Source organism: Somniosus microcephalus, chromosome 6 (genome assembly GCF_052327205.1).
Source record: "Somniosus microcephalus isolate GS21.2 chromosome 6, FLI_Smic_1.0, whole genome shotgun sequence".
NCBI lineage: Eukaryota > Metazoa > Chordata > Chondrichthyes > Squaliformes > Somniosidae > Somniosus > Somniosus microcephalus.
This window is the reverse complement of record NC_140992.1, coordinates 201,714,880-201,729,184: the sequence shown is the minus strand read 5'-3', so window position 1 is coordinate 201,729,184 and position 14,305 is coordinate 201,714,880. Positions and strand designations below refer to the sequence as shown.

Genomic DNA, 14,305 nt, shown 5'->3' with positions numbered 1-14,305 from the left:
ATCTAAATACCACATTCCCGCTCTCTTCCCATACCCCTTGACGCCTTTTGCGTCTAGAAATCTATCTATCTCCTTCTTAAATATATTCAGTGACTTGGCCTCCACAGCCTTCTGTGGTAGAGAATTCCACAGGTTCACCACCCTCAGTGAAGAAATTTCTTCTCATCTCAGTCCTAAATGTCCTACCCCGTATCCTGAGACTGTGACCCCTCGTTCTAGAGCCGCCAGCCAGGGGAAACATCCTCCCTGCATCCAGTCTGAATTTTATACGTTTCAAAGAGAATAAAGGGGGATGATAGCACTTTTTTAGCACAACACACCAACACAACATGAAGGCATGTGGCCATGCCTTCCCAATTTCCATCGTACCCACAGCAGAAGCTAAATGAAGACAACTCTCATTTGCTTCTTGACAGTAGTTTGCAGAGCAGCACTGACAGAAACCAAGGCTCGGGATGCCTGTCTATCATCTTAACAACAGAATGAATGTCACATGGCACAGGCAACCCAGGAGTGAAAAAACAGGTTATTATTAAAGTTAGACAAAGGTCTAACCCATGATATAATGCTTCATTTAAAATTGAAATTTAGCATCTAAATATTTGTTTCATTATAAGGTTGGACGCTTTCGGTACAATGAACCCAAGGATTTCCCCAAGAACCTATGTTAGCTCCTGAAGTGAGGACTTTCTCCCTATTTAAGTCACAATACATGTCCTGTTCATGTAGTTCCCTCACATCCATCACACAGCTGATGTCATACTTTGTTATAGATACAAATCAATCTGAAAGAGAAAGAAGGCCCATCACTGACCTGGAGTCTGGCAATTAACAAGTACCTTCCAATCGTCAAATTTCCTTCACCAAACAAAATTAAACTCTAATTGATTAGAGATGGCATTTACTTAACATTTAGACTATGTAGCCTTAAAGGCACACGTCTCCACCTTGGCAGCAAAATAATGAATTGTTCATTAAATGACATAATATTCTGTCCTCATACAAACAGCATATCATCTGACTTACCATGAGCACCACAGGAGATCCACTAGTCATATTTAAATCAATGGCCCTGCTAGTAAAGGTAAGTGGAGTGATGCTTCAATTTGTATCGAGAAGAAATAGAAGTACAAGCAGACTATTTTACACCAAAGTGGTGAAATATTATTAAAACACAATCAAGGTAATACCTGTTAAACTACAGTAAGAATTACATTCAAGCATGATATTCCGAATGAAACATAGCCTTTAAACTCACGCCTTGACATCTGCTGTCTCCTGCGATGTGCGAGTCAGGGTCCTGGATCGTAAGACCTCCCCAGCCTGCTGAATCTCCTGCAGGTTTCTTTCCACATGTGGAAGCTCAGACACACCTTCAGTCTCTGCAGCAAGCTGCTCAGCCTGCTGCAACAGCTCTCCAAAACCTTCCATGTCCATCATAAATACTGCACAGGTTCTGCAGAAAGAAAGCAAAATCAGATAGTCCAGAGCAGTCCCTCGGGTTAATATGTACCGAGAGGCAGCTTACCCACAAAAACCTGCATTTATATAGCGCCTTTAACATAGAAAAACCTCTCAAGGTGCTACAGAGACAATCAAAAACACAGGCACCAAGCTAAAGAAGGAGACCAAAAGGTTCAAAGAGGTGGGTTTTAAGGAGGGTATTGAAGGGGGCTTTAGGGAGGGAGCCTAAGTGGCTGGAGGCACGGATGCCTTTGGTTAGTGAAGGAAGGGAGGATGCACAAGAGGCCAGACTCAGAATAAAAGGAGGGTTCTGGGGAGGGGGAAGGCTGAAGGTGGTCACAGAGATGGGGAGAGGCAAGGCCATAAAAAGATTTAAACACAAACATTAGAATTTTAAATTGAAGGCATTGGGAGGGTCAGGAGCCAAGGTTGGTCAGCGAGGATAGGGGCGATGGGTGAGCAGGGCATGGTACAGGATGGGATATGGGCAGCAGAGCTTTGAATGAACTGAAGTTTACGGAGGGTAGGGGATGGGAGGCCAGCCAGGCGGAGATCATTGGAATAGTCAAGTCTGGAGGTGCCAAAGGCATGGATATGTGTTTCAGCAGCCAATAGGGTGTGGTAGGGGTGAAGGCAGGCGACGTCAGGGTTGGAAGTAGGCAATCTTTGGGAAGGATATGGGGTCAGAATCGGGATCGAGTAGGACGCTGAGGTTTTGAACAGTTTGTTTCAGCTTGAGATAGTGGCCGGGGCAGGGGTTCGAATCAGTGGCATGGTTACGGAGTTTGAGGCGAGGGCCAAAGACAATGTCTTCCCAATATTTAATTGGAGAACATTTTGGGGTACGGTAGCATAGTGGTTATATTACTGGACTAGTAATCCAGAGGCCTGGACTAATGACCCGGAGAGGCGAGTTCAAATCTCACCACGGCAGCTGGGGAATTTAAATTCAATTAATTACATAAATCTGGAGTAAAAAGCTAATATCAGTAATGGTGACCATGAAACCACCGGATTGTTGTAAAATCCCATCTGGTTCACTAATGTCCTTTCGGGAAGGAATTCTGCTGTCCTTACCAGGTCTGGCCGATATGTGACTCCAGACCCACAGCAATGTGGTTGACTCTTAATCGCCCTCTGAAATGGCTCAGCAAGCCACGCAGTTGTATTCAAGGCGGTGGCTCACCACCACCTTCGAGGGCAATTAGGGATGGGCAATAAATGCTGGCCTTGCCGGCGATGTCCACATCCCATGAATGAATTTAAAAAAAAAATTGTGGCTCATCCAAGACAGGATGTTGGACAAGCAGCCTGGCAACAGAGGTAGTGGAGGCGTCGGGAGAGGTAGAGCTGGATGTCACCAGCCTACATTATTACAGCACTGCATAAAATAATAAAAACGTCTACGATTCATTTACAACTCAGAACAAGGTCTGTTAAACATATAGAGGATAGTGAATGCCTTGATGCAGAACATCACAAGTCACAATAGTCACGAGAGTTACCAGTATTCTTATGGGCAACAATAGGTCACATAGTATGCACCCAACAGCTATCTTTTCATATCACCCTTGTTTGTAATTCAATGTCTTTTGAAATTTGGTGATATTCAAGCTAGTAGAAATTTTATCAGTTATCGTTTGGTGTCAAAAACATGATATTAATTGCAATTGAATTCTGCGGATAGGCTAAAATACATAATCATCTTGCAGTTTTTTTTCTAGCATTCATGAATGAACCGGAAAAGCCTGCAATTTTTCCTCCTTTGAGTAAACTCCCCTTCAATTTAACGCCCCGTAAAATCCTTCCCACTCCTTCTGAGCCAAGTTGAAATGTACTGAAATCTATAGTGCAAATTCAAAAGATGAAATCGCCCCTCCTCCAACAGGATATCATACAATCTCACTTTATACCTATGGTCCCACAATACCATCTGTACTAATAAGAAACCAAAGATCCAATTATGTGCACTAAATCTTAAATGGTAAGAGGAGGATACAACCAGGTGTACAGGAAACTTTGTGTTATCCGGAGGCTAAATGTCCAGCAAGCTCGAGCCACCGGCAAAAATCAGGAGCCGTTTCGTTAGGTTTTCTTTCTTTTCGTTGCTTTTTTCTCAACAGTCAAGCTCTGCAAGGTCTCGCTGAAGCTGTTGCTAAGCTACAGAGACGCTTGCAAGGTACGGCCGACTGTTTAGAAGCGTTTGTTGCCAGATACGGAGCTCAAAATCTCTGTATGTTTCAACATTAGCGCTGGTTTGTCCGGCAGTTTTGATGGGATGGCAACAGCTTGGTCCCGTCGGTGCCGGATAGCACAAAGTTTCCTGTACTTGCTTTTATCTAATTTGTGTGTGAATGTCTCCAGGTGTCTTTTAAACTGGCGCAAACTTGAGTTGAAGGCCGTTTTAACTACATCATGGTGTCTACAATTTATTAGCGAGCCATACACACTTCCAGTCACACAGATGTAACTGTTTCCACATTTTTCACTACTGAACATGCATATGATAAAAGCTGTGAAGGGATTGTATCAGGTACTATCTATCCCCCCTCCCATGTGCAATGCTGCTTGCAGGATCTGTGTAAAATGTTCGGAAGTGTGAACCTTCTGTGCTAGCGCAAGGGCAGAACATTTGTAACAGTTTTCTAGGCAACATCTTCAAATTTCTGAACACTCGATTTGGAATTGCTACATTTCATGCTGAATGATCCACTGTTCCTCAGTAATCTGATCTGCCAAAATTTCTCCATAGGAAACTAAAATGTTTTAATTGTACTGAAAGTGCACAATTAAAAGGCCAGGTAAAAGGTAGATTATCTCTATAAATTCTACCTTAATTTAAAACATCTAAAACGTCTACTCACCAACCAAAAATGTTGAGAAGCCTACTTAAGGTGTAATCCTTGTGGTGAATAAGTGACCAAAATATGGTATTTCAAGCTAATTAATTTTACTTCATATAAAATTAAATGTTTCTTTGAAGTAAGAAATAAACTGGAATAGGGCTATTATGCACCATTCCTTTAACAAGTATAAAGAATTTTTAGACCGATTCAAGTTTTCAAACTAGCCACTGATTACGCATTTTGGAATGGGATACAATGTCTTCAGACTGTGCTGAATTTGGAAAGAGTATCAGCAAGTCCTCTGTGATTGTGGATACATTTGTGCGGCTAAACTGAAAGAATATTTGCCATACCAAAGAACACATCAGAAAATGACCAGGATCAACTATTTTTCAATGCTATGAAATGTATTACCGAGTCCAGTTCATCTGTATGTGTCATAATGACAGGATGGCTGGAATTGATTTGGTGCTGGAAAGTGCACCTCTGCAATTAATATTAAACACTAAGAGTTAACACTGTTTTGTAAAAATCTGCAATGCAGCAAATTATAGCCAGTGCGCGCCCCAGCCACATGAACACGGGCCAACCCGGATATTAAATTCGGTATCGATTTCTTTATGCCACACCACTCCTTACGCAGCATATCAGTCGCACTCGCCCACTGGAGAAAAAGCAGTACAAAATGCAGATCCTGATCCAAAGCCAATCTTTGCTGTACTGCAACAAAAATCTGTAAACATAAATTACAATGTTACATTGCCTGCTCTGCACTCGAGTCTTTTTTTTAATCAGGAAATGGAAATAATAACAGCTTTCAAGAACTGTTCATAGCAATCATTTATAGGAATCCGAGTTTGCTCTGACACCAAACCAACTTTTACGGTATAAAATTTATAGGAAAGTAGGCTGCAGCCAGTGAGATAACTCCACTAATCAGTCAACCAAAATGTGATGTAGCTTATATGTAGCACAACTGAGGCAACGTCCTGGGTACCTTACTGTTCGTATCAACAGATTGGGATATATGGAAATTAATGAGAACATGGTGGCCCGTGAGACAACGATATGCACCTAAGCAGGCCACAAAGACAAAAAGCTTGGACACTTCTGGACTACAATATGTGGTCTAACAATACTGGGTTTGTTAGTAGATATTTCCCAACATTCCCATTTCTTCTCTTTTACCCCTCTCGATTATCTTTTTTAAAGGGAACAAAAGAGGTCTCCTCACACTATCTACTATTTCCACAGGCTGGGTGTTAAACCTCAAGGCCTTGCTATTGCGCATATATGAGCACATAAATCTAGGCCGACACTCCAGTGCTGTACTGGTGAGTGCTGCACTGTCGGAGATGTTGTCATTCGGATGAGACGTTAAACCGAGTCCCCGTCTGCTCTCTTGGGTAGACGTAAACGATCCCACGGCACTATTTCGAAGAAGAGCAGGGGAGTTCTCCCCAGTGTCCTGGCCAAAATTTATCTTTCAATCAACATCACTAAAAACAGATTATCTGGTCATTATCACATTGTTGTTTGTGGGAGCTTGTTGTGCGCAAATTGGCTGCCGTGTTTCATCCACATTACACCAGTGACGACACATTAAAGGTATTTAATTGACTGTAAAGCTCTTTGAGACGTCCTGAAAGGCACTATAGAAATGCAAGTCTTCTTTCTTTTTACCTGCCAGTACTGCTCAGAAGCTAGTTGTGAGGGAGAGAGTGAAATGGGATAGTGGATTTTTTTCTATATATAAACATATATAAAAACAGATCTTTTGTATCCTAATTTGCTATAGTTCCATTACCTTGCATATGTCCATTACTACTGTTCATTCTTATTGTGATTCACCATTTATCCTCAAACACACAGTGCAAGGCCAACTGGACAATGCACATCTGAAAACATGAGAATTTGGCTGGGGGGGGGGGGTGACTTTCCGATACTGAATCTCCTCCTCCCGCACCCGCCCCCCACCCCGCTTTTATAAATCTTATCTCCCCCCACCCCCAGCCTCCTCTCCTAAAGTCACTGACTCCCAGAACAGTTGTACAAATGCTCTTGGGTACCTACATAGTGTCAACGTGCCATCTGACTGCAGGTAGGAAGGACTGACGATAACAGCCTGGACCAAACTTGCCCTCACCAGCAATTGCTAGATAGTGACCAAGAGCGGGAGCCCAAGCCAATTTTCCCTTCCCTAATCCAGGGGTGCGGAGGCCAATCGTAGCACAGTGATGAAGATGAGCTAACTCAGCACCGCCCTGTAATTGAACCTGGGAGCTTCTTATTCTGTTAGGTACTGAACCACTGGAGGAGTTGCTTTTTCAAGATACTGTAAATCAACGGGATTTGTAGGTTAGGGTATCGCTAGATTTGGTAAAGACAGCTAGATAGGAAAGGGAGGGGGAAGCAACAGCACTGCAGCTTGGAAGGAGGCAGCAAGTGTGTGTTACGGAGGTAGTAGGCTAACAATTCTCCATATGTTTAGTGTCTTGCAACTGTACAAACCCTGAAAATTGTGCAATACATGTCATCTTCGAGCCAATCCCCGCCTTGAGCAGCCACCTACACTATCCAATCTTTCTCCTCTTCCTACACCAAATTACAGACTATGAAGTCAGGAGCAACCAGTCTTTTCGCCTTCGCTGCTCAAAGTTTGCTCTTTATTCAATATATTAGAATTAGAGCTTTTTCAAATGCACAGTCCACAGGCCTACACAGATCAAGGTTTCCACATTTCATGATGTTAAAATGTAAGCTCGAAGGAAAGGATCCAGACCAATACGTTAACCCTCACAAATATAAGTAAATATAATCCTTACAACAGTGGCATGAAATCTACAATCTTACTTGTGAGAGTAAGCATTAGAGGGCCAGTAGGCTGTCAGTGCATATCTCCATCTGTGATGCATCTCTATATGGCTTTTGGTGTGGATCAACATAAATCAATTTAGTCATAATTTTAATAGGCTTGAAAATTAACCTGTCAGATATTGGGAGTGAAATTTCTTCACAATTTTACCAGGGCCAGAATTTACATTTACAAACAAAAGTTTCTGCATAAAGTAAAAACAATGGGATTATAGAAGGATTCCGAAGTGTCTGGAACTCCCAACCTTATAATTTAATAATGAAAATCAGAAACCAGAATTTAAAATAGGTGCAAAAGCAGGGAGTTGTACCAGAATTCTGAGCTTCCCACTATGAAAAGCTGGCCCGAGTATTTAGTCTCTTGTACCAGCAGATAATTCAGTTCCGAAAGGAAGTCCTCCACAAATTGAGCTCTTTAATGCCAAACGTCTTACGTTTCCGTCTGAGTTCGTGTATCATGTGTCAAACATGTAAAATCTGGGTCAAGAGTTTTAAATTCATGTACATTTTTGGCTACAAAAAACTCAGGATACACAAGATAATATAACCAATAAAAAGAGGAGGTCGTAGAGACGTCAGTCTGGCACTGCAGTGGCTCGCGTGATGTGGGCGCAGAGAACTCACACTGACTGTAAACATACTGTCCGCATATATAATTAAGTGTGCTGATCTCCACAATGCAGCAACTGCTGTGATTCCAATATCACAACTAAAAAGTGTTTAGAAATGTTTTCTACATTTGTGACTTCACAAACCATCTGGTCTTATAATATAACTGGATCAGTCAAATTATCTTCAACTTCATTACTTCCGTCAGACTAAAAGTTGCTGTTATCTCAATTCTCACTTCAGTACTTTACAAAGAACCAGAAATTTAAATAAGTTGGAAATAATAGCAAATCACCAAAATACTTATCTTATTTCCATTACTTGCAAGGTAGTTGTGTTTTGAAACCAGTTCTTTAAGTGTTCAGTAAACTTAATATTAGACATACCAGGGCAACTTTCTACTGACTTCATTGAGAAATCAATCCAGAAAAATAAGGTTACTGTGCAAGCTTACAAGTGTATTTCTGATGCTGATTTTTACAGAAGACTGAACTGTTTGTCTCCCTATAGCTAGCAGGTACACTGTGAAAGTGTAAATGATTGAGAGTATATAATACTAGCTCAAGTGCCCGGCGGTGCCGAGGCTTTTTCGAGGGCATGTTGTTGTTGGAAGAGAGAGAGAGAGAGCGACTGGGGGGGAAGAGAGAGAGTGACTGGGGGGGAAGAGAGAGAGCGACTGGGGGGGAAGAGAGAGAGCGACTGGGGGGGAAGAGAGAGAGCGACTGGGGGGAAGAGAGAGAGCGACTGGGGGGAAGAGAGAGAGCGACTGGGGGGGAAGAGAGAGAGCGACTGGGGGGGAAGAGAGAGAGCGACTGGGGGGAAGAGAGAGAGCGACTGGGGAGAAGAGAGAGAGCGACTGGGGGGAAGAGAGAGAGCGACTGGGGGGAAGAGAGAGAGCGACTGGGGGGAAGAGAGAGAGCGACTGGGGGGAAGAGAGAGAGCGACTGGGGGGAAGAGAGAGAGCGACTGGGGGGAAGAGAGAGAGCGACTGGGGGGGAAGAGAGAGAGCGACTGGGGGGAAGAGAGAGAGCGACTGGGGGGAAGAGAGAGAGCGACTGGGGGGAAGAGAGAGAGCGACTGGGGGGAAGAGAGAGAGCGACTGGGGGGAAGAGAGAGAGCGACTGGGGGGAAGAGAGAGAGCGACTGGGGGGAAGAGAGAGAGCGACTGGGGGGAAGAGAGAGAGCGACTGGGGGGAAGAGAGAGAGCGACTGGGGGGGAAGAGAGAGAGCGACTGGGGGGGAAGAGAGAGAGCGACTGGGGGGGAAGAGAGAGAGCGACTGGGGGGAAGAGAGAGAGCGACTGGGGGGAAGAGAGAGCGCGACTGGGGGGAAGAGAGAGCGCGACTGGGGGGAAGAGAGAGAGCGACTGGGGGGAAGAGAGAGAGCGACTGGGGGGAAGAGAGAGAGCGACTGGGGGGAAGAGAGAGAGCGACTGGGGGGAAGAGAGAGAGCGACTGGGGGGAAGAGAGAGAGCGACTGGGGGGAAGAGAGAGAGCGACTGGGGGGAAGAGAGAGAGCGACTGGGGGGAAGAGAGAGAGCGACTGGGGGGAAGAGAGAGAGCGACTGGGGGGAAGAGAGAGAGCGACTGGGGGGAAGAGAGAGAGCGACTGGGGGGAAGAGAGAGAGCGACTGGGGGGAAGAGAGAGAGCGACTGGGGGGAAGAGAGAGAGCGACTGGGGGGAAGAGAGAGAGCGACTGGGGGGAAGAGAGAGAGCGACTGGGGGGAAGAGAGAGAGCGACTGGGGGGGAAGAGAGAGAGCGACTGGGGGGGAAGAGAGAGAGCGACTGGGGGGGAAGAGAGAGAGCGACTGGGGGGGAAGAGAGAGAGCGACTGGGGGGGAAGAGAGGGAGCGACTGGGGGGGAAGAGAGGGAGCGACTGGGGGGGAAGAGAGGGAGCGACTGGGGGGAAGAGAGGGAGCGACTGGGGGGAAGAGAGGGAGCGACTGGGGGGAAGAGAGGGAGCGACTGGGGGGAAGAGAGGGAGCGACTGGGGGGAAGAGAGGGAGCGACTGGGGGGAAGAGAGGGAGCGACTGGGGGGAAGAGAGGGAGCGACTGGGGGGAAGAGAGGGAGCGACTGGGGGGAAGAGAGGGAGCGACTGGGGGGAAGAGAGGGAGCGACTGGGGGGAAGAGAGGGAGCGACTGGGGGGAAGAGAGGGAGCGACTGGGGGGAAGAGAGGGAGGGGAGGGGAGGAGGGGAAGGGAGGGGAGGGGGAGGGGAGAGGGAAGGGAGGGCGGGGGGAAGGGAGGGGGGGAGGGAAAAAGGGGGCGGGGGGGGAAGGGAGGGCAGGGGGCCCCCCCCCAAGAGGGTCGCGGCCCCCCCCCCCAGGGTCGCGGCCCCCCCCCCCCCGAGGGTCGCGCGCCGCCCCCCGCGGTGAAGACCACCGATTACGCGCGCAGCAGGAGCTGAGACGCGGCGTCTCTCTCTGGCTGGGCCCGGTTGCCAGGGTAACCGTGACGCTGACCAAGCCCCGCCCCCGGGCCGAGCCAGTGAGAGAGAGAGACGCCGCGTCTCAGCTGCTCCTGCTGCGCGCGCGGCCCCCCGCCCCCCCGAGGTGAAGACCGCCGATTGCGGCTGTGCGAGACGGCCGGCCGGGGTTGCCAGGGTAACGCTTGACGCTCAGCAAGCCCCGGCCCCCGGCCGAGCCAGAGAGAGACAGCGCGTCTCAGCTCCTGCTGCGCGCGCACCCTAGCGGCGCTGGTCTGAGGCTCGGCCCTCCAGCCTTCGAGTGGGGCCGGGAGGTGCCTAGCTCGGGCGTGGGTGCGGAGGAGACGCCGAGGCTTCTAGGCCTACCTGGAAAAACGGGGAAAGGTAGGAAAATTAATGAGATTAGATAAGTTAATTACTTTCTAAATCATTTTTTAAAAAAACAATATGTGTTTTAAAAGCAACGTTTTTTTTTAAGACGCAGAAAGCGGGAAAAAGAAAGGAAAAGTTTGGAATCAAGATGGCGGCGACTCACCTCGGTTCAGAAGGATAAGGCCCGGCCACACGCGCACCGATTGGCCCGGCGGCACACGCCAGCAACCCGGCGTACGATTGGTCGAGCTCGAGGTCACTCTGTCGCTAATGAGTGGATAATGAGATGCTAATGAGCGGAACGTTGAAGGTTTTTGGGATACCGCGGGCGGGATTTTAGCCCGGCCGAAACGTAAATACGCTTAAAACCGTCTCGGAAGCGTAAGCTTTCTTTGGAGGTAACGCGCACGTAGGTACGCCCTGTAACTTTCGAGCGCATAGACAGACAGAATGACAGACAGAATGACAGACAGAATGACAGACAGACCGATTTATTTATATAATATATAGATAGATAGAAGAGAGAGATATAAACAGCTGGCTGTGAATCATTCCAGTTTTTACCAGAAGGGGGGGTACTAGAGCGGCTGAACATCATTGCGTTCAACTCTCATCATGTATACACCACCTGTAGGCCAGTCCTGTAAAATGCACTTTATCAGACAGGTTCTGCTCAGGACCCATGTGGACATTACACTAGCACTTTTTAAAGCAAAGATATCAAAGACACGAGGACAGACAAAGCTGATAAAAGGCTTGTCAATTGAAAAGCACAGTGGAATTATAGCAGCAGGATAATACAGCATAGAAGACGACCATTCGGCCCATTGAGTCTGCGCCGGCTCTTTCGAAGAGCAATCCAGTTAGTCCCACTCCTCTGCTCTTTCCCCACATCCATGACATTTTTTCTCCTTCAAGTGGTATCCAATTCCATTTTGAAGGCTACTACTGAATCTGTATCCATCACCCTATCAGACAGAGCATTCCAAATCCTAACCACTCGCTGCATAAAAAAGATTTTCCTCCTGTCACCTCTGGTTCTTTTGCCAATCACCTTAAACCTGTGCCCTCTGGTTATCGACCCTTCAGCTATTGGAAACAGTTTCTCTTTATTTACTCTGTCTAAATCCTTCATAATTTTAAACACCTCTTCAAATCTCCTCTTAGCCTTCCCTGCTCCAAGGAGAACAACCCCAGCTTCTCTAGTCTACCCACATAACTGTAATCCCTCATCCCTGGAACCATTCTAGTAAATCTCTTCTGTACCCTCTCCAAAGCCTTCACGTCCTTCCTAAAGTGTGGTGCCCAGAATTGGACACAATACTCCAGCTGGGGCCGAACTAGTGTGTTATGTAGGTTTAGCATGACTTCCTGGCTTTTGTACTCTGAGTAGATTTGAAATAGAATCGGGGCTTTACATAACGTTATACATGCAAATTTCACCAATATCCTTCTCTTCTCTGTTCCTTTCCCTGTGTGTACGTTATTTATAAATTCACAATATAGCTAACCAGAGTAACAACCGAAATATCTTATGTTAACAAAGTCAATGACTTTTGTTATACCTGTCCTTTCCGTGTTCTGTATTCCGAGAGACCTTCAAAACATCTTGGATGGTGACTTGTTCCTTCCTCATCTACATGCTACCCCTGTACACCATCCAGAAACACGGAGTCAGCTTTCACGTGTACACAGACGACATCCAGCGGTATCCCTCCACCAATTCTTTCGACCCCCCCTGTGTTGCCAGACTACTTTCCCAACATCCAGTCTTGGATGAGCTGCAATTTCTTCCAGTTAATCACTGGGAAGATTGAAGAGATCGCCTTCGGCTCCTGCCACAAACTCTACCCTTGCCATGGATTCCATTTCCCTCTTTGGCCACCATCTCAGGCTGAATCAGACCATGCACAAACTCAGCATCCTATTCAATCCTGAGCTGAGCTTCTGACCCCATATGCTCTCCATCACAAAGACGACCTACATCCATCTCGAACGTCACCTGCCTCACCCCATCGGTACCAAAAACCTCAACCATACCTTCCTCACCTCCAGGCTCAATTATTCCAATACTCTTCTGACTGGTCTTCCATTCTCCACCCTCCATTAACTTCAGATCATCTAAAACTCTACTACCTGTACCCTATCCCACACCAAGGCTCAATCACCTATCACCCCTATCCTTGCTGATCTACATTGGCTTCAGTCCACCAACACCTCCCAATTCAAATTCTCATCATTAAAATCTATTCATGGCTTTGCCGCTACCCTCCCCACCCCCCCCCCCAAATCTATGTAACCTCTTCAGCCCTATAACCCTGCCCCCAAGCTCTTCGTTCCTCTGACTCTGGTACTCTGACTCTAACTTTGTACATCCCCACCTCCTTCACCCCAGTATTGCTAGCCATACCTTCAGCTACATAGAATTTTACAGCACAGAAACAGGCCATTCAGCCCAACAGGTCTATGCCAGTATTTATGCTCCACACGAGCCTCCTCCCACTTTGCAGATTACACCTCTGAGAAGCACCAGACATTTTTCTACTTGAAAAGGTGCTATACAAATGCAAGTTGTTATTGTTTTATGATAAGCAACATACATGTATTAACACTAGATAGATTTTTGGACTCTAGAGGAATCAAGGGATATGGCGATCAGGCGGGAAAGTGGAGTTGAGGTCGATGATCAGCCATGATCTTATTGAATGGTGGAGCAGGCTCGAGGGGCCAGATGGCCTACTCCTGCTCTTATTTCTTATGTTCCTAACACTGCAAGACAACCTTAATTCTACATTGTACTGGTTGTCATTGACTTCCCACCCCTCCCCCCACTGAGAGTGTCCCCACAAAACACTCACTGAAATTGCTGAGCTTTCACCAGTCACGATACTCCAAGTCACACGGACAACTTACCCACTTGAAAGTCAATCTAATATTATTACTCAGGATCATGTCCATTGTGCTCCTTAGTGGGCGGAATCCGCATTGCGACTCTGGGAGGAGCTCTTCAGCCTCTGGGAGGAGTCGATTGAGGAGGATTCTTGCGATGGCTTTCCCTGTGGCAGACAGCAGGGAGACTCCTCTGTAATTACCGCAATCGGACTTGTCACCTTTCTTGAAGATGGTCACAATTACGGCGTCTCTGAGATCCCCTGGCATGCTCTCCTCCTTCCAAATAAGAGAAATGAATTAATGTATTTGCGCCAATAGTGCTTCACTGCCATGTTTTAGTGCCTTGGTGGGGATTCCATCTGCTCCTGAGGCCTTGTTGTTCTTTTCAACCTCATGCCAGGCTGGGGTTGTGCTGAGGTGGTGGCGGGTAGCATGCTGCCGGATGGAGTTGAGGATACTCACGTCGAAGACAGAGTCTCTTCATCGCACGTCAACTACAAGAGAAATGCAGGGAACAGCACCAACCGCTGTACATGGCCTTCTTTAACCTCACAAAGGCCTTCGACACCGTCAACCGTGAGGGATTATGGAGTGTCCTCCTCAAATTCGGCTGCCCTCAAAAGTTTGTCACCATCCTCTGCCTGCTTCACGACGACATGCAAGCCGCAATCCTGATCAACAAATCCACCACAGGCCCAATTCACGTACGGACCGGGGTCAAGCAAGCTGTGTCATTGCACCAACGCTCTTCTCGATCTTCCTGGCTGCATTGCGCCATCTCACCCTCAGTAAGCTCCCCACTGGAGTGGAGCTAATCTA

At 46.9% G+C, this 14,305-nt stretch overlaps 1 protein-coding gene across 3 annotated transcripts in view; it reads right to left on the bottom strand.

Annotated features, from left to right (window-relative positions):
• Positions 1 to 14,305, bottom strand: part of nup93 (nucleoporin 93) — a 137,228-nt gene that overhangs the window by 105,008 nt on the left and 17,915 nt on the right. The window contains exons 2-3 of one of the 3 annotated variants that reach the window (XM_085991220.1): positions 4,950 to 5,043; positions 1,259 to 1,456 (exon numbers count right to left, since the gene is read on the bottom strand). In XM_085991220.1, the coding sequence (XP_085847346.1) occupies positions 1,259 to 1,440 (182 nt within the window). In that variant the 5' untranslated portion in view covers positions 1,441 to 1,456; positions 4,950 to 5,043. Of the gene's footprint in view, positions 1 to 1,258; positions 1,457 to 4,724; positions 4,745 to 4,949; positions 5,044 to 14,305 lie in introns of those variants that run through there. The other 2 variants (XM_085991219.1, XM_085991218.1) reach the window with 2 other exon arrangements.